At 44.2% G+C, this 20855-nt stretch overlaps 1 protein-coding gene across 2 annotated transcripts in view; it reads left to right on the top strand.

The window, feature by feature from the left end:
• adss2 (adenylosuccinate synthase 2) overlaps nt 1-20391 on the top strand; it is a 44134-nt gene extending 23743 nt beyond the window's left edge. The window contains exons 6-13 of one of the 2 annotated variants that reach the window (XM_056292360.1): nt 86-193; nt 829-910; nt 1038-1164; nt 9983-10137; nt 11041-11165; nt 11265-11362; nt 11855-12004; nt 14394-20391. In XM_056292360.1, coding sequence (XP_056148335.1) covers nt 86-193; nt 829-910; nt 1038-1164; nt 9983-10137; nt 11041-11165; nt 11265-11362; nt 11855-12004; nt 14394-14446 — 898 coding nt within the window. In that variant the 3' untranslated portion in view covers nt 14447-20391. Of the gene's footprint in view, nt 1-85; nt 194-828; nt 911-1037; nt 1165-9982; nt 10138-11040; nt 11166-11264; nt 11363-11854; nt 12005-14393 lie in introns of those variants that run through there. The other variant, XM_056292361.1, reaches the window with a different exon arrangement.
• The last annotated feature ends 464 nt before the right edge of the window (nt 20392-20855 follow it).

Genomic DNA, 20855 nt, shown 5'->3' with positions numbered 1-20855 from the left:
CTTCCTCTCTCTCTCTTGCTCTCTCTCTCTCTCTCTCTCTCTCTCTCTCTCTCTCTCTCCCTCCTTGTCTCTGTGCTCTGTCCAGTTTGGGAACAACAAAGAAGGGCATTGGTCCAGTGTACTCAGCCAAAGCAGCACGCAGTGGCCTCAGGATATGTGACCTGCTCTCTGACTTCACCCAGTTCTCTGAAAGGTTTGTTCCAATGCTCCAGGATCACTTTTCTGGCTTGTAGCAGGAGTTTCTGCTTAAAGCAAATTAAGCCCAGCACTCTCCATTGAACATCCAGTACCAATCAAACGTTTGGACACGCCTACTAATAGTAGAGTTTTTCTTGATTTTTACATGAAACAATTCGGGGTGGGGGGCATTTCAAAAAGTATGTTTTTTAAATTTCAATTCGTTTTGGAAATGTATTCAGAAATAGGCATTGACTTCAAGGTTTTGAAAAACATAGATTCAATCAGGTGTGTCCAAACTTCACTGGTACTGTAGGGCAGTGCACAATCCTCTTCACTGCCATTACAGTTTGTAACGTGTCTCTCGACATACTCGGTAAGAAGTGATTACAACTGCAGTTAAAGCTCTCAAGTGATATAATTAATTATCTCATTGGCATTAAAGATATTGTCTGTAATGTTATTCCTGGCACACCTCAGGTTTTGATCTTTAAAGCCTTGAAAACATGGCAGTGTACTCTATACCCTATCTGAGTTTTTTTAGCGATAATTTTGTTACAAGCAGCGGCCAACATAGTGTATACATGTAGTGGCACAAAAAGTGCATGACACTGAAATACATTTCACTGTGTATATACTCTGTATTTGCAGGTACAAGGTGCTTGCCCAGCAGTACAAAGACATGTACCCCACTTTGGAGATTGATATAGAGGGAGAACTAGTCAAACTAAAGGTACTTAAAATCGAAACAAAGAGCGAAGAAAACAAAAATCAAAAAATGGAAAGATGCAACTCATTTGTCTCACTTTTTCATAAAACCACATGTTTTTGTACGTGTGTATCTTTGCGTTTGTGTTCAGGACTATGTGGAGAGGATCAAGCCCATGGTGAGGGATGGAGTGCACTACATGTACGAGGCTCTTCATGGCCCCCCAAAGAAAATCCTGGTTGAAGGTGCCAACGCAGCACTGCTGGACATAGACTTTGGTCAGTACTCCATGAAGTTTATGTATGTTAGTGTGTGTGCCCGCATTTCAACATTTTTTTCTATTTATTTGTCCTTTATTTAGCCAGGAAGGTCCCATTGAGCTCGCTTCTTCCAGGAAGTCTGGTCAGGACATTAGCACAAACAGTTCCACATGAAAAAAACAATTTCACATGATAGAACTCGTACAATACATAAAAAAAAAATAAACAAGAGAAATAGTTAAGAAGAGAGGTACACCGGCCATACCAGAGATATTCATAACACAGTCCACCTCAAACCAGGGATTATGTAAAACAGCAACATGTTTCCTTCAGGGCAGTTTGTAAAAGACCTTTAAAAGTATTCAAAGAAGGGAGTGCTTCTAAGGTTATGGTATTTTGCAGCTCGTTCCATGCCCAAGATGCATAAAAGGAGAAAACAGTTTTACCGAGCTCTGAGTACACCCTAGGAACATTTAAAAGAATGCAAGTAGTAGATCTAGTGCGATAGTTATTTGTATGATAGGATAAAAGGTTGGAGATATGAGTAGGTAGTTTGCCTAACAATGTCTTAGCAATAAATAGCAAGATGTGTATTTTTCTCCTCTGGTATAGAGAGGACTATCCTAAAGATGTGTGTAAAATGCAATGGTAAGTGTGTGAACCTGCACTTTTTACAAAACGTAATAAAGCGGGATATTCAGAATCCAGTTTTTTAAGTAGGGATGAGGTTGCAATATGTAAATCATATCACCATAGTGTAATACAAATAGAAATGAGCTTTGCACAAATTTCTTTCTGGCTTTAAATGGAAAGCATACTTTTAAACAGGAAAAAAAAAACAATTTAGGCCTAAGCCTTTTCAGAAGATTTTCAATATGCACATTAAAAACCAACTTTTCATCAAGCCTAGGTATTTGTAAGAAGCAACTCGTTCGATACATGTACCTTCTAATGTCAAGATAGTGTGATCAGCTAGAGTGAGAACAAGTGAAGTTCATATTTGGTCTTTTTTTTTTAATCTAGGACCAGTTTTAATTTTAACGGTAAAAGCTGCAGTGATTGTATAGCATCCTACAAGAGCTCTATGGCTTGATTCAAAGAGGGTGCCACTGTATAAATGATTTTCATCCGCGTACAAATGAATCTTAGCTGGATTTATTCCATGACCTAAGCCATTTATAAAAATAGAAAATAAAGAGCTAATAGATCCTTGAGGGACACCTTTGTTTACTGTAAGTGAGGCTGAGGTGTAGTTTTCTACCGAGACACACAGTTCTTTTGGATGGATGGTTCGTAAATCAGTTCAGAGCAATTTCACTAAGGCCTATACAGCTGAGTCTCTTATGATCTACAGTCGAATGCTTTAGACAAGTCCATAAATAGAGCTGCACAGTGCTGTTTACGATCTAAAGAATTGATGATATCATTAGTAACTAGCATAGCTGCTGTTATAGTACTATGGCCTGATCCTAAACCTGACTGAGATTCATTTAGAATATTATTATCAGATAAAAATTGTTTTAATTGGTCATTAACAAGGGAATCGAATGCTTTGGCCATAACAGTCCGGAAATGGGATGATACTTATTCAAGTCAGAAGGGTCTCAAAGGGAGAACCATAGCTGATTTACAGGTACCGGTTATGATGTTGGAGGATAAGCTGAGATTAAAAACAGAGGCAATAGGCTCTGCAATAATATCTACAGCAATTTTTAGAAAGTAAGGCTCGTTTATCTGGGCCTGAAGATTTTTACACTCTAGGCTCATTAGAGCGTTGTATACTTGTGAGGTTAAGGTAGGAATAAAAGTCAACAGTTGAGCGGGGCGACATGGGACAGGCTCAAAGTTTCCTTTCACAACATGTACCCCTGCATTACTGGAATCAAAGAACCAGCAGAAATAAAATTACTATTAAAGGTATCTGCAATATTGGTTCTGCCCTTGTTTACATTTTGATTCACTTTATATATATATATATATATATATATATATATACATAAATTTATTTCTAGTTTTTCCCCTTATCCCACCCGATTAACCCAATGGCATATGGCCGGAACTCTTGTTGAATAACTCCCCTGGCTCACGTTTCCACAGGAAGGAGATGGTCGTAACACCAGCTTCCTTCAAACTCGTGTCGGCTGCTCTCGCTATTGTACACGCTGAAGCCTCACATGGATTGCATCACCTTCAGGCTGCGAAAGAGACGTAAGGGAGAATGCTTTCGGTTGCTTGGCTGCAGGCGCCCGGATGGGCCAGAGGGGTTGCTGGAGAACGACGAGTCCCCGAACACTACACCGATCTACACCCACTATCCATTGGGTAAGGGTGGCCTAATGAATGCCTTACCCCGTGGACACTCTGGCCATGACCGGTTACGGCGAGTCTGGGATACGAACCTCCCAGCCACATGACGAGCGGACTGCAAGAACTGCGGTTTATTCCGCTCGGCCATCAGAGCAGCCATTTTGATTCACTTTTAAAAGATCAGGAAGACTAGTTGGCATAATAAAACCTGAGGATTTGACTTGCTTCATTCAAGATTTTCATTTATCATGGTAAGATTATAGTCACATTTTGAATTTTTTAGTAATTTAGTGCATTAATTTCTTAATGTTCTGTACAGAGGCACGGTGGTGCAGTGGTTAGCGCTGTCACCTCGCAGCACAAAGGTCCTGGGTTCGAACCCCGGGGTTGTCCAATCTTGGGGGTCATCCCAGGTCGTCCTCTGTGTGGAGTTTGCATGTTCTCCTCGTGTCTGCGTAAGTTTCCTCCGGGTGCTCCGGTTTCCTCCCACAGTCCAAGGACATTAGGTCAGGTGAATCGGCCATACTAAATTGTCTCTAGGTGTGAATGTGTCGGCCCTGTGATGGACTGGCAGCCTGTCCAGGGAGTTTCCCCGCCTGCCACCCAATGACTGCTGGGATAGGCTCCAGCATCCTGCGACCCTAATTAGGATAAGCGGCTTGAAAAATGGATGGATGTTCTGTTTAGATTCCAATCCAAAGGGTTATTCGTTTTCTTCACTTTGGCCCAGGCAACATCTCTGTCTAATAAAAGAGGAAATAAATTCATTAAACCAAGGGTTGTTATTTCCACCTATCCTTCTAAAAGGGGTATGTTTATCACATATAGCCAAGAAAGTGGATTTAAAATAATCCCAAACTAGATCAATATTAGCCATTTGTGAGACAATACCCAGGTCACTGTTATAAAGATCGTGCAAAAAGGCTTGTTCATTAAAATGTTTAAATTGTCTTTTATAGCTAAAACATGTTTTACCCTTAGGAATCTTACAGTTTCTCACACAGACAACAGCACAGTGATCACTAAAGTCACTACAAAAAGTTCCAACCGCAGAGAATCTCTGGGGTGCGTTTGTTAAAATAAGATCAGATAGTCTAACCAAGTCTTTTTGGTTTAACCGGGTTGGCAAGTTTATTAGTTGCACCAGACAAAGAGAGTCACAACTGTCCTTAAATGGGTCTGAGGATGATGAGAACCAGTCCCACTTTTAGGTCTCCAAGTAAAATCAACTCTGATGTAGTCCAATTATGAAGAAGGTTGGGAAGGGTAGTGGCCGCTTCACTTAAAGCTGAAGGCGGGCGGTAACATCCGACCACAATATCTAAACCATTTGGGAGGGATAATTTAATTGCTGGGAGTTGAAAGCAGTTTGGTTTGCTGATGGACTGGATGCAAGTGCAGTTTAATTTAGATTTGACATAAACTGCAATCCCTCCTCCTTGTGTGATGCGGTCTGTTCCAAAGACATTACATCCCTCTATTAGTCATGTCATTTGTTATCAGGGGCAGCACAGTGGTTAGCGCGGTTGCCTCATCACAAGAAGGTCCTGGGTTCGAGCCCCAGGGTAATCCAACCTTGAGGGCCGTCCCGTCGTCCTCTGTGTGGAGTTTGCATGTTCTCCCCGTGTCTGCGTGGGTTTCTTCCAGGGGCTCAGTTTTCCTCCCACAGTCCAAAGACATGCAGGTCATGTGAATCGGCTTTACTAAATTGTCCCTAGGTATGAATGTGTGTGGGGTGTGTGTGTGTCGGCCCTGTGTGATGGCTTGGCGGCCTGTCCAGGGTGTCTCCCCGCCTGCTGCCCAATGACTGCTGGGATAAGCTCCAGCATCCCCGCGACCCTGAGAGCAGGATAAGCGGTTTGGATAATGGATGGATGGATTTGTTATGAGGGTTGGGTAGTAACGGGTTGCATGTAATCGGGATTACATAATCAGATTACAAATAATAAGTAACTATAATTGCAAAGATTACATTCAAAAATGTGTAATTAGATTAGTTACATTGGTCAAGGATTACTCGATTACATTTTTTATTAATCCTTTAAAATATGTCAATTATAAAATTATGAAATTTTTCGTGATAACCAATGCTTTATTTGACCCATGAAAAGCGCGTTTGACGTATGGGGTTTTTATAGACAAGCGCTCCACTTTGTGCCAGTGGCCGGTGTTGAGTCGAGACGGAAGGTTCAAGCAGCAGAAGTCCCTCTAAAACAGCCTTCCATTCCTGGCAAGACCACCATCATATTTGTTTTTTTAATAATGATTTATGGATAATGGAATTTTTATTCCTTTTTTTACATTGAAAATGGAAGATAAACGGTTTGAGAAAGTGCTCCTCTTGCATTACAAGAGCAAAGGCCTTTGATTAAAAAAAAAAAAAAAAACAGCAGCAACAAAAACTTGCAGCGACCAGGACACATACCCACATGTGGCTTCCCACCCACAGACACGGCCAATTGTGTCTGTAGGGACGACCGACCAAGCCGGAGGTAACAAAAGGATTCGAACCAGCAATCCTTGTGTTGGTAGAATAGATCGCTACGCTACCTGGATGCCCCAAAATGCATTTTATTTGCATTTGCAAATGTTGATAGAGAAAAAAAATATTTGGGGGGGGGGGGGGTAAGCCACAAACAAAGCACAGGTGCATTTTGCCTATCCTCAGCATCAAGGGACACGCCAATCACAGGAATCCGCAACGCCAGGTAGCCGAAAAGGTAGAGTAGCAGAGACGATATCAACATTTTGGAGCAGTTTCATAACAAAAGCAATGAATGCCCCAGAGGATTAGTGAAAGGACTTAGTAGATGTGGGGAAAGAGAGGGAGTAGCCAACATCAGAAAGGAAATATTAGACATAAAACTGGATAGGTAGGAGACAGGGCACACAACATTGACTTGTATCATACTGGTTTTATGCCATAGGCTGGATTTGCGGTCATATCTCTTATTTCTTTGGTATGTGAACAGTGTGTGTGTTTCCACTAAATCTGTTCTGGGCTGGAGTCATTTTAACTTGTCAAGTGCTGTAATGTTCATTTAGACTGACGATGACGTTACTGTGATAACACTTGTGCTACGTGATGCTCTTTACAAAAGCCTGCTTGGAAGTGTTACTTGTGAAAATGGTGAGTTTATTTAGTATTTCGGCAGAGTTCTTGATATCTAGGGTTGACATGCACGCTCACGGTTAAGACCACAATACACCATTTTACCGTGCATGAGCACAATGGCACCTTGCACCGGCATTCCCGGCAATTCAATCAACTAGTAAGGCATGGTAAATTTCATAGATGTTGATACAAAAACATAGATTATAATAAATACATTGTTAAATACTGAGATTCATTAAAAGGGTATGAATTGTTTTTAAAAAAAGAAAAGTTCTCCATGTCTCCAAATAGCAGTTTATTTTGTTCTGAGACATCATGGTATGTCACAGTAACTTCATAACAGACGTGACATTTGCGAGATGGTGACTTCAGCAGCAATCAGATTGAATTACAGTAAATGCCGACACTGTGTGCCATTATAACACTATGTGTGTACAACTATTTCTGATAACGTGACTCGGGTATACACTTGAACACAAAATGACAGCCAAAGCAATCTAATCTCTCTTTTCCCTCTGTTAAGCAGCCACATTTCTAAACCTAGTTTGAACGTGAAAAATTGTTACTGATGCATTTGGCCTAAACTTTTACCTTTTTCATCCTAGCATTAACAATGCCCCATTTCCAGCATGTCTTACAATTGCGACATAGTCGTCAGGCTGTTCTTATGAAAATTTTAGTTAAGCGTTAAAAAAGCTGAACGAAATACAATTTAAAAAAAAAAAAGCTCTATTGCAAAATGTCTTTATGCATGCTCAATAACCCAGGGAAGAAAATCAAAGAAAGTTGAATCAGTCCATCTGGATACAGTGTTTATTGACAGAAACATTCCATCACTTATCTGAGTGACCTGTTCAGTCTCAGCTTACTGCAGGTATCCCCACCCTTATAACAATACAGTACAATACAGTTGCATAAGGACAAAAAACAACAACCAGTTTCACATGCAAATATGGGTGTGACCATTAACTAGAGTTACAATGGCCATGTGTACCATTCACAGAGGATTTAGGAGTGTTTGCAATCACAGCATCGTCAGATGGTGACAGATTTACTCTTAGCCCCCCCGGTTCAGGGTTGGTCATTCCCTCTTCACATAGATGGCCAACCAGCGTTTCTCCCTATCAGGGATGTGCACATCCTCATCCTTGAAAGAGTGGCTACTGGCCTGTAGATGGGTGTAGACTGTGGAGTCCTAGCCTGATGTGTTAATTCTCCTGTGTTGTGCCATCCTCTTGGCCAGCGTCCGTTTGGTTCCCCCAATGGCACTTAACAGCGTACACTATATTGCTCTGTTTGTGCCAGGGGACCCGGTCCTTGGGGTGAACCAATTTCTGGCACAGTGTGTTTTGGGGTTTGAAAGCAACTGAGACGCGGTGTTTGGAAAATGTGCGTCTCAACTTTTCCGACACCCCCGCCACATATGGAATCACCACTGGTTTACCTCAGGGAGCGGTTGTCCTTCTCCTCTCTTCAATTGGCTGGTGCATGTGAAGAGGGAATGACCATCCCTGAACCGAGGAGCTGAGAGTATGTACATCCTTCACCATCTTACAATGCTGTGATTTCAAACATTCCCAAATCCTCTGTGAATAGTACACATGGCCATTGAAACTCTAGTTAATGCTCACGCCCATATTTGCATATGAACTGGTTGTTGTTTTTGGTCGATATGCAACTGTGTTGTTTATAAGGGTGGGGATACCCGCAGTCAGTTTAGCTGAAGAGGTCACTTAGATGAGTGATGAAACGCATCTGTCAAACGTTGTTTCCAGATGAACTGATTCAACCTTCTTTGACTCATCGCAAAACTGAATCACAAAAAAAAACTTTTAGGCTCAGGCGTTGAGGTGGAAACATTGATGTCAGTTAGAGAGTAAGCATATTTTTTTCCACATATTTCCAGTAGCGTTTTATTTTTATTTACTTTTCCGTTTTTGTTTTTTTTTCTTAGATGTTGTGCATACGGAGCTTGTTTGGTTGTTTGAAAACAGCCTGTAGAAATGGTGCTGATTCACTACTGATTGACTGTTGACTCACCGAAGTCACATCCCTGAAGGTTTACATGCAAACAGGTGTCCTTTGTGATATTCAGTATTGTTAGTGAAAGGCAATAAGACGGTAGTTAATCATCAAATATCCAAATCACGAATAGTTTGCGTGTAGTTTCTCATTTTAATAGGCACCCCGACAAAACGATTCGGCGCATAGTGTTCTGCATCTTTAGCATAGCAGCTGAATGCAGAAGAAGTATGTGGGTTTGAAGAGGAAGGGAAGTCATTGCTAACAAGCAGAAATGGCAGAACAAGGTCATAAAAGACCGCAACCACTACAACTTCAGTTGCTTGGTTGTCAGTAGGGAGGGTGCTGGAATAGCGCTGGCGACTCCGTTACATGTTGAATTCCTCGCTTAGAATTTGATTGCTTCAACACCAATGCATTCACTATGCGATACCATAGGTGTCAGTTGGTTAAACACAGACGATGATCTTCAGTACTGTAACTTAAAGAAGCATGGCCAAGCACCAAGTAGGTTGGGGTTCAGTGCATTGGTCGTGGGCGTTTGAATAAACTAGTAGACCAAAGATAGATGAAGATGGACAATATGGCTGTTGCAGGGATCGTACCAGGGCTGATTGACAATACTTCTTAGGATTATATGTTGCAGGTTTATCGAAGGGATCTTAACTTCAATATTGACCAGCTATGTTGACTCTTGTCTCCATGCTACATCAAGTAACAAGATTCCTATTGAAACCAGTTTTTAAACATGTTCAGCAGAAACTCCTTTCACTGTACTGCACAACTGTTTAAGTGGCTGTCACCCTAGGCACCCTGATCCAAATTACTCTTAATAACACTAAGCATTTTAAACTGCCTGAGAAAGACAAGTGTGCAGGGGGCATACTTGTCAGACAGCTTTTTGAGGTGTTGACAATGATCTGCCCCAAGCTACCCAAGCAACAGGAAGGAATTTGAGAGCCTTCATGAGGTTGATTGAGCTCATCATCAACAAACAGGGCTGCACAAAACGTTCTGCACAATGTTTAATAAGTAGGGCATTGACTTAAGTCTGGTGGACAGAGGGATGGGTCAGAGATGTGCTTGACATTCATTGGAGATGGGCCAAGACTTGACTAGCCAGCCACAAAAAAAAAAAATCTTGGACAGATGCTGAACTGTCCCAAGATTTTGGAAAACTGTCACCATTGACTGTTGGCATGGGACCTCATTTGAAAATGACCACCCCTCACCTCCCCAAGCCCATCAGCCAGAAAACAAGCACACATTCGACAATAGAACGTGATTTTGTAACGCTGCCTTTCCCTATTGACTTCCAAGAGACATCAACCCAGATGAACTTGGTCAGTATGAATTGGTGTGACAGCCATGAACTGCCGTGCATGTTTGCAGGTACGTACCCATTCGTGACATCATCCAACTGTACTGTGGGTGGAGTCTGCACAGGGCTGGGCATGCCTCCCCAGAATGTCGGAGAGGTGTACGGCGTTGTCAAGGCCTATACCACCCGGGTGGGCATTGGGGCCTTCCCTTCAGAACAGAACAACGTATGGACACACACAAACACACACACACACACACACAATCAAATTAAAATCTTGTCCCTCAAGCAAAAAGGATAAAACACACAAACACAGGACGTAGAATAATTTGAATGGAAACCTTTCTTCATGCTCCAGAAGACAGGCATCTTTATTATTATAACCTCAGTGGACACAACCAGTAGCTCCAGTAACAACAATGAATAATTTGGATGCCGAGAACTTTGGAAAGCGCATTAGTTTTCTGTTCCTTATTCAGCTAACTCCTGATATTTTCCACATTGATGTGTCATGCAGCACTGCTTGTGATACATCTATAGATTACCCAGAACCGTCTACGAAGTTATGTTTTCAAAGAGCACCACCTACAGGAGGTTTTATTCCACTGCCACCAGTGACCGGCTTTGGACTAGTGTATGTTGATCAGTCTGCTCTCGTTCACTAACAAACTGGTTCACTGCATATGCAAAAACAGTTATATAATGACTTGATCAGCAAGTTCTCCTGATTGTTTGCAAACCAATATGTTCAAAGCTTGGCAATATAAAAAAAGGAAGAAAAAAACGAGACATATAGAAAAGAGTGAAGAAGAGACATGGCCACAAAGGTGGATGTGGGATACAGACTTTCTATAGCATATGAAGCAAAATGGTAACTGTCAGATCATGTCGTCTTTCAGATCAGACTGAAGCTTAAATCCAAATATGGGTTCCTGTATCTAGCATTATAAAATTGTCTTCTATGAGTTAATTACCATCACTGCACAGAATGATGGATAACCTCCTCATAAAAGTTTGGGCGCTGATAAAGTTGAACAAATTCTCAAACAGCTTACTTGATTATAGCGCCACCACTACTACTACAAAGGATTCAGACATGCAGACTGTCTTCCCTTGTTTCTTTCTTTAGGAGATCGGAGAGCTGCTACAAACCAGGGGGAAGGAAGTAGGCGTAACCACAGGGAGAAAGAGGCGATGTGGTTGGCTGGATCTGGTGCTCATCAAATACGCCCACATGATTAATGGCTTCACCGCGTGAGTAACGTGTACACTGTGCATGTTTGCATTTGATCAGACCCTCTTTATTCATGTTCTTGTGTGCATTTTAACCATCTCGCACCACCTGTTCCTCAGCCTAGCACTTACCAAACTGGACATCCTCGATGTGTTCTCAGAGATCAAAGTAGGCGTGGCATACAAAGTGGATAACCAAACAATACCTCACTTTCCAGGTGAGTTAGTGAGTCGCCGTTTGTGTGATTAGATCTTATCAACTGAAGGCCTTGTGTTGGTACATGGCCACTGGGTACATTAAATTTGCCCTTGAAATTTAAATTCCTTTTCGTAGTGAAAGAACAATAATATTGTGAGGATAGAACACCTGCTGTATTTTTCTATATCCTTCTCCCTAATTTTGTGGGGAGGCAACTAGAAACATGGAAAATAGGTGTTGCTGACTTGGCTGCAAGCTCAATACTTCAGTTGTAGTGTAGTACAAACTGCTTAGTGAATTGGGTCTATAACTTTAGGAATAATATGGTGTATAAAGTATATAGAGAGAGGCCACACAGCAGACAAGGTGCTTCCTGAATATTTTACAGCTCTAGGGATTGCTTCATTGCAGGCTTTACTGTGCTGTGGCTATAAGGTTGGCTTTACCAGACCCATTCCCAGTCACTTGTGTGACATTGCCTCGATCTGCTTTATGTAACTTTATGTACTAGCCAACCAGGAGGTGTTGCAGCGCATCGAGGTCCAGTATGAGACACTGCCTGGCTGGAACAGCGATACCTCAGCTGCCAGAAGCTTTGCGGAGCTGCCCGAAAATGCCCAAAAATATGTCCGTTACATTGAGGAGCACGTGGGAGTTCCAGGTATTGTCAACACTGCATCTCCTCCCAACACACTTTTGACATTACCATTTAGAGCTAAGACATGACGGCATAATGAGCATGATAATGATTTATATAGTACTATTCTAAAACAGTTTATAAAGTGCATCGCAAGAACACACAAAAGCAGGCCAGGACAATGAAGCAGACAATTCAAAGGTATAGAAAAATACAATTAAAATTAATAAGCATGGGGGGTGTCTGGGTAGTGTAGCGGTCTATTCCGTTGTGTACCAACACGGGGATCCCGGTTCAAATCCCCGTGTTACGTCCGGCTTGGTCGGGCATCCCTGCACACACAATTGTCTGTGTCTGTGGGTGGGAAGCCAGATGTGGGTATGTGTCCTGGTCACTGCACTAGCTCCTCATCTGATTGGTCGGGACACCTGTTCGGTGGGGAGGGGGAACTGGGGGGAATAGCGTGATCCTCCCACGTGCTACATCCCCCTGGCGAAACTCCTCACTGTCAGGTGAAAAGAAGCAGCTGGCGACGCCACATGTATCGGAGGAGGCATGTGGTAGTCTGCAGCCCTCCCCGCATTGGCAGAGGGGGTGGAGCAGTGGCCAGGATGGCTCGGAAGAGTGGGGTAATTGGCCGGGTACAATTGGGGAGGGGAAAAAAGTGTGAAAAATCGAAAAAATAAATGAATAAATAAAATGTAAAAAGTGTAATAGAAGATAGAGAGTTTACCGGTTTAACTCTTCTGCACAGACAGACCAGAGAAACATTAAACAGAATGAAAGAAACTTTATTAGAATGCTTTTCTAAAAAATTAAAATTAAAAATTAAAAGTGTAAAGTTAGCCTTAGTTGCTCAGGCATGGTGTACCATAGAATGGGGACTGTAATAGCGAAGACCTGGTTACCTTTAATACAGAACGGTGACTGAGGAACAGAGAGGAGAACCCTGAAGATCTCAGGCTTGTATTTACTTAAACAATAGAAAAACCTCTAATTCTTATGTCCCCAGAATTACAGCTAACCTTAAATCTGGAGTTCACAGATCCTTACCTCAAAGCCCTTTCTGTATTCATGTACCCATAGAACAGCCATGCAAAAAGTGCTAGAGAAAGAAAATGCTGAAAAAGGAGAGCAAAAAGAATGAAGAGAAGTAATCCCCCCCCCCCCCATTGGAGGAAATTGAGTAAGAAGTGAGCCGATATCGTTTTCAACAGAATGGCCACTTCTGCTTCAAGCATCTTCTTGAAGAGGCTAACATTTGTGTCTGTGCTGGAAAGATGGGTTGTGTGAAAAAAGGAAAAATGACATCTCCCATTCAAAATGTAATCTCCCATGTGCACTTTAAACAAGCGCTCTTTAGCTGCAACAGTCACGTCACTGTTAAAGAACCGGTTCACTTTTTAAAAAAAAAATCAAACCTCATTAAAACACCATCTTCTCACTGGCCTTCAACTCGGTCCAATGAGATATTTGCGTAAGCCTTCAACAACCATATCTCCTTTTTTAAAAACGGAAAGCTCACAGGACGGTCACGCTTGTTTTAATTTATTTTATGTTTATTCAGAATCTGGTTTGAATAGGAGCAGAATCCAGTTTGATTTGGAACTGCTTCTTACAGTGGACACAATATGTACCAACCATCTGTGAACTTATTGTAAGAGCAGCAAGTCCCGTATAGCCTGGCCCCAGAGCTGGATGAGCCAGTAAGCAACCTTTGCATTGGACCCGAGGGGCCCCACCTCCCCCCTCATGTCAAAGTAGGGGTCAGTGTTTACAACTTCGATGATAGGATGAAGCAGAACTATCCTGGTCACAAAAAGCGGAGAAGAAAAAAAAACCTGCCACGAGAGTGTATTGAAGCCTGTAGGGGACTATATTAAAATGGGAATGAATTGGGTGTTTGTGTCGCGTGGCGGTCTTTTCCGTTGCCTACCAACACGGGGATCGCCCGTTTGAATCCCTGTGTTTCTTCTGGCTTGGTCGGGCATCCCTACAGACATAATTGGCCGTGTCTGTGGGTGGGAAGCGGGCTGTGGGTATGTGTCCTGGTCGCTGCACTAGCACCTCCTCTGGTTGGTCAGGGCGCCTGTTCAGGGGAGGGGGAACTGGGGGGAATAGCGTGATCCTCCCACATGCTACGTCCCCCTGGCAAAACTCCTCACTGTCAGGTGAAAAGAAGCGGCTGGCAACTCCACATGTATCGGAGGAGGCATGTGGTAGTCTGCAGCCCTCCTCAGATCGGCAGAGGGGGTGGAGCAGAGATTGGGACGGCTCGGAGAGCGGGGTGATTGACCAGGTACAATTGGGGAGAAAAAAAGGGGGAAAAATCCCCCCAAAAAAACCTTCCACTTGTTATGGGTACTGATGTGTAATGATCCTCTCCCTGTCTGCCTGTCGTCTGTTCCCGCAGTCAAATGGATCGGAGTTGGGAAGTCTCGGGAATCCATGATCCAGCTGTTTTAGATGGAGGAGGGAGCACAGAGGACACACAGCAACAAATCAACTGTATCCTATTTACACACTCTCCACAACCAGTACCTTCGTTTCTCAGCTCTCTACGTTTCATCTTCCATTAATATATCGCCCTCTCGGACCACCATGCCCCTGCATATTGAACCCTGCCCCGTCGGACTCCTTCAGACCGAGAAACAGTTACAAGTGGCCTCTCAACGCCATCCCAAATGGACTGCAAGCAGTCACGAATCACAAACTAACAGCACCACAGACTGTCGCGTGCATACCCCCGGCCTGTCGCCTTTCACCTTTGTTTCCGTCGTGTGCGAATCATAACTGTTGAATGCAGATGCGCTCTGCAGGAAGTCCTCAACAACAGCGAGCGCCGTGTTATCTGAGCAAGGACTCAATTGAAGGAAGACACACACATACACACACAACACACACGCACACATCACGTCATGTGGGCGCGTGTGCAGGATTACTGTCCCAGAAGAGCTGTCCTGGGAACCCCGGCTTTGTTGAACCGCCACTCGCGAGCATAACTGATGTGTTGAAAAACCAAACACATTGTGCCAGTTTATTGTAATTCACTTTTAATTGTTGATCTTGGAATTTTAGATGCTTTGAAACAAGTTTTTGTCCTTATGTAAAAGTTACCAAGATCCCTTGACATTTTTTTTTTTTTTTTTTTTGTAATTTGTCAGTTTGGGTTTGTCATGTTGTGCATTAAAAGTGGATGTACTTTTGCTCGGAGGTGAGTTGTTAGAATTCCCTCGAGCTAGCAGCACTTTCCCCCCATTTAAGAAATGCTTTTTAACGTGAGCAAATCTGCCACAGGGTTTGAACTGAGAGACTTGCCTTTTTTATGTTGTGATAAATGACTGGCAGAGGCGATGTTGGGCTGAAATGTACCCGCTAATGTTCAGGTCGGTGTCTCGCCAGGTGTTCGGATAAATCATAGCTGCGTTTCTCATTAACCAATACAAATGGTCTGATGAAGTGATCACTTGTGGTAACTGCCTCGAGAGCCTACATAGGTTTGGATGTATGTTGTCGAGCGGAAACCTCCCGTCGCACACTTTTCGCTGAACGAAAAACCCCCGTAGAAGAAAACATTTGCGGGGACGTCCGGGTAGCGTAGCGGTCTGTTCCGTTGCCTACCAACATGGGGGGTCTCCGTGTTACCTCCGTCCCTACAGACACAATTGGCCGTGTCTGCGGGTGGGAAGCCGGATGTGGGTATCTGTCCTGATCGCTGCTCTAGCGCCTCCTCTGGTCAGTCAGGGCACCTGTTCGGGGGGGGGGACTTGGGGGAATAGCGTGATCCTCCCACATGCTACGCCCCCCTGGCGAAACTCCTCACTGTCAGGTGAAACCAGCGGCTGGCAACTCCACATGTATCGGTGGAGGCATGTGGTAGTCTGCGGCCCTCCCCGGATCGACAGCGGGGGTGGAGCAGCAATCGGGACCTCCGAGACCGCTCTGCGTGGGTGATTGACCAGGTACATTTGGGGACAAAAATGGGGGGTAAAAAATCTCCCAAAAAAGAAGAAAACATTTGCACTAGGTTTCCACCATCAGTGGAACAGAGATGGGGGTTTTCAAACCATGTATTTGCTCCACTTAATGCGCTACACCAGCAGATTCTAGTCAACACCACTCCTCAAGGAGGTAGGGAAAACTAGCTAATGAAATCAGCTGGTTTAGTAACGTGGTTGGAGCAAATACACAGTTTGGACATTTACTTTCTGGACCTGGTTTTTACACCTCAGGGTAGTAGAAGGTCTTGGCTTCATTATAAGAGGGGCAAAAAAAGGCTTCGATGTCCCGTTTTGAGGCCATCGCTTTGGTAGGACTCGGGTGTTTTCAGTTCAGGCAGTCGAGTCACCGTCGCAGTACACGTGGGCCGTTCTCAAGGCCGCATGCCATCGAGCCGTGTAGCCCACTTCCATGTCGGACCTTGTCCCCTTTCTTCCATAGACCTCTATGTTCTTCCAACACACAGAGCTACAGAAATAACTTTTCAACAGTTTTACACAAGAAATAACACTGGATGAGCTGGTAGAAAGTAAGCAGGATGGTACGAGAGCTGTGACGGCCCTCCGCCATGAAGGAGTGACTGGAGTCGGTCTTTGTTACGATAAGGCGGCTGATTGTATTATTGTATTACTATAATTTTTTTGATATTCCTCAGTCACATAACAGTCAGTGCCACAACATACTGTAGATCTTTGAGAAAGGGGAGGTTGCCATCTTTGTGACAAACCACGTCGATGGCGCACGCTTTCCTGAATGCATACCCGCCATTCCTCCTCTCTGTCCGCAGAGGCAGACTCGCCGGTGCAACACCACCCGGTGGAGTTGGTCTTCTAGGGGCTGTTTTATATTGCCATTCCTCACCGTGTTTGCTTAAGTTCAAAGTTTAACGTGTGCTTTGCTGTAATTGACAGGCAGGCGGCATGGTGCTTAGCGCGGTCGCCTCACAGCAAGAAGGTCCCGGGTTCGAGCCCCGGGGTAGTCCAGCCTTGGGTGGGGTCGTCCCGGGTCGTCCTCTGTGTGGAGTTTGCATGTTCTCCCCGTGTCTGCGTGGGTGTCCTCCGGGCGCTCCGGTTTCCTCCCGCAGTCCAAAGACATGTAGGTCAGGTGAATCGGCCGTACTAAATTGTCCCTGTGATGGACTGGCGGCCCGTCCAGGGTGTCTCCCCACCTGCCGCCCAGTGACTGCTGGGATAGGCTCCAGCATCCCCGCCACCCTGAGTAAGGATAAGCAGTTCTGATAACGGGTGGATGTAAATTGACAGTGCTGATAGGTTATGTGAGTGTATTTGACACGGTGAGCAGCGACTGAGGAAGCCCATCTCCTACGTGTGAAATCCCGGACCCAGCAGCCGGTCTTCTAGAAATCTCCACTCAGAGACTTAGTCCTTGTCGAAGAAAGCAGTCCTCCAACTCGCAGTGACAACTGCAGCACTATTTTGCTCTTGAGGACGATCTAGTTTTCATGTCTGTTCCTGGTTAATATTACAGGTACGAGTCAATCTCAAGCCCCCTGTTACAGTGCCTGGTGGACAGAACTGGTAGTGCAATTCATGTATTTCGTGATACTTATACATACCTCATGATGATTATTTAAAGATTTGTCTCGTACCGTGGACGCAGGAGTGCTTTGTTGTGGTCTGAATCTGTTCTCATTCAAACTGATGTTGAATATTGGGAATTCTTGAGCCACGCTGGAGTGACAGAAAGTTCAATGTTTTTGCAGAAGTATATCCATTTCAGAAGGAAGTTGTGCCTGAAATTCGTCAAAATTTTGTTTCAAGGTTAACCGAATCCTAAACAGCCCATAACTGCTAATGCATTTGTTTGTAATGGTAAACGTTGCTTTTGATTTTTTTTTTTTTGCCCATAAGGTGGATGTCTAACAATGTATTGAACCTCTCTCTGCTCAAGATAAGAGATATCAAATGGTATCTAATTTATGATATTTGTTTGGTAGCTGACGCATACCTTATACATGGAGTTTAAGGTGTTGTGTGGCCAATTAAAAAACAAAAAACAAAAAAGGCGCTAGATATGAATTAAAAGGGATTTTAAAAGTGTTACCTTCCCATGATGCTTTCCTTTTCTTGTGATAGCAGATTGTCACCCGAAACCCCTTGTGACGTCTGCCAGTTGCAGAATCGATTCTGTAGGATCAGGAGCACATGGTGCGATGGCAGGCGGGTCGCTCTCATTAAACCCTTTCACCTTTAACATTACGCAGCATTAAGCTCTACGCTCAGCCCACACACCCTCATAAGGCCGCTCCCTCCTGACGAGAGACTGGATTCACAAACATCAAGGCAGGGCGACCGGGTGGCGTGGCGGTCCATTCCGTTGCCTACCAACACGGGGATCACCGGTTCAAATCCCCGCGTTACCTCCGGCTTGGTCGGGCGTCCCTACAGACACAATTGGCCATGTCTGCGGTTGGGAAGCCGGATGTGAGTATGTGTCCTGGTCGCTGCACTAGCTCCTCCTCTGGTGGGTCGGGGCTCCTGTTCGGGGGGGGGGGTAGTGTGATCCTCCTCACTGTCAGGTGAGAAGCAGCGGCTGGTGACTCCTCCACATGTATCGGAGGAGGCATGTGGTAGTCTGCAGCCCTCCCCGGATCGGCGGAGGGGAGGGGGGGGGCAGCGACCGGGACGGGCTCGGAAGAGTGGGGTTAATTGGCTGGATACAATCGGGGAGAAAAAGGGGGGAACCCCCCTCCCCCCCAAAAAAGAAACGTCAAGGCAACCAGAAATGTGTTAGCATCCTTCTTTTTTCTCCTTTCCTTTCCCTCCTGCAGTCTTGTCTCCTCACTGTTTTTTCCTCCTCCTCTGTGAGCTCCTCCCTCCTCCTGCTCTCTGTGTCTTCAGGGCAGATGTTGCCTTTGCAGTTAGTTAAGACTAATGAATGTGTTCAGATGACCTTTATGTGTTATAAATGACCTTTACACACACACACACACACTTGCATATATGCACACTTCAGCTGACTAAACTCTGGGTTGTTTTACTCTCTGTGAAGGATGTGTTTCTATCAGTCATGATACCGACACATTAAAAGTGTGTTTCCTGTGTGTGTGTCCGATCCCTTTACCAGTCAACTCCAACCAAAATGGGGTACGGTACAGTTGTGTGCAAAGAACCTTTAAATGTGTGTGTGTGTGTGTGTGTGTGTGTGTGTGTGTGTGTGTGTGTGTGTGTGTGTGTGTGTTTTTAATGCTATTGCAACAACTGTTGTTAATGTGCGACTGGAAGAGTACAAAGCCTCTCCAGCCAGGAGAGCTGTGTTTCGGCTGCACACGTGTAGTGTAGTGTAGTGATGCCTGGAAGGAAGCGGAGGTATAAATAGCTTTATTAGTTCACTTGGTCAGATTAGTAACATGTGGCCTGCAAACCAGGTTTGAGTCTGTTCGACATTATGTGCGTTGGTGCCAAAGAGCAGCGTTTCCTCGCTGCGTCTTCTCAGCTGCATGACCTCTGTGTGGTCTCCTTGAGTTAAATTACATGCTCCCCCGTCTTCCGGATAGGCTGCATTTATTTTAACTGGTGCTGCATCTGAGAAGGTTCGGACTACCTGCAGAACGGTAATCAAAACCGCCAGCCTGTCAGTTCTTGACATAAAACCCGAGTAGTTGCCATGTTTGTGCAAGTAAACTGGTTCATTTTATCGCCATGAAACAAAGGGGTGCTCTGGTTGAGTTTGAAATGCTCCCCTAAAATAAAGGAGCCCTTATTTGGGGGGGGGGCACTTTACGGGCTCTGCCGGAATAAGAGGCCGTATGAGAGTTACGAGGTGGGTTGTGTGTGTATCATCCAGACAAACGGAGTGCATTATCGGACCGGACTACTTGTATCTCGGATCACCGGGCAGACGGTGCGCGGCCTTATCGGTAAGGAGGCGGGAGGTGGAGCAGTTTGTGGAAGAACCAACTGGCTCGGAGGCGACTGGGTAACGCAGTCTTTAAGGATGGAGCGCTCACAATCATCACAATCTCATTAATTGTGTTATTGCTGATCGTGGTAGTGAATGCTTATTTGCACAAATGTGTCAGTGCTCCTCCTCCTCTGGATGTTGTGGTACTCCGATACACAGACGAACAGTGGGTGCTGCTATTTCAGGCCTGTACATGTGTGTAGACTCGAATCGGTACCATTTTGCTCTAATTGTAGACTTAGTCACTAGTGGTGTTATGTATGCTTAGATATTGAGACGCGTGTGTGTGTGTGTGTGTGTCCATGATAATTCAAAATTGCTCGTTACAGTACTGTTCTTGCTCTTTGTAATTATGAGTGAGTAATTTTAATATCAATCTGAGCAATATCCACGCTGGAACAAGATTGCAACCAGTCAAAATAAACAATGGGAAGTTTGATGGTGTTGCCCTTATTTGAGATTTTCTTTCTTCTACATTTAGCCAAATGATCCTCTTTGTCTTATAGCAGTTTATAAATGGATGTTATGCGATGGCGGCATGTCATCTTTCCTTGTACCACCATGACCGTGAGTTATTCAGCAGCTGGATTTTCCTGTACCAGTGGAAATTTTTACCACCCAACTATGTTTCTTTTTACATTTCAAATATTGAATTGTGCAGTAACATTACTGATGAGTGTTCAGCAAGCTTGGTACAAATATTGGTCATTATTGGGAGACTTATTCTCCTAGTTGAAATATGCAGTTCTCTATATGAACAGTAGAGGGAGACATTTAACTGTAAATGAGTATAAATGGTGCGTCGTTCCTGGTTGGGTTGGTTTGACCGACCATGAATCCTCATACATGGGTGTTTGGAGAAAGTGCCCTCTGGAAAACCAAAAAACACTCTTTAACAGACCAGAATATATATACATATCTGGCTTAGTTGTGTTTGTATTCATGAGGATCT

This window comes from Lampris incognitus, chromosome 13, assembly GCF_029633865.1.
Source record: "Lampris incognitus isolate fLamInc1 chromosome 13, fLamInc1.hap2, whole genome shotgun sequence".
NCBI classification, from domain to species: domain Eukaryota; kingdom Metazoa; phylum Chordata; class Actinopteri; order Lampriformes; family Lampridae; genus Lampris; species Lampris incognitus.
This window is presented reverse-complemented; position numbering and strand designations above follow the sequence as displayed.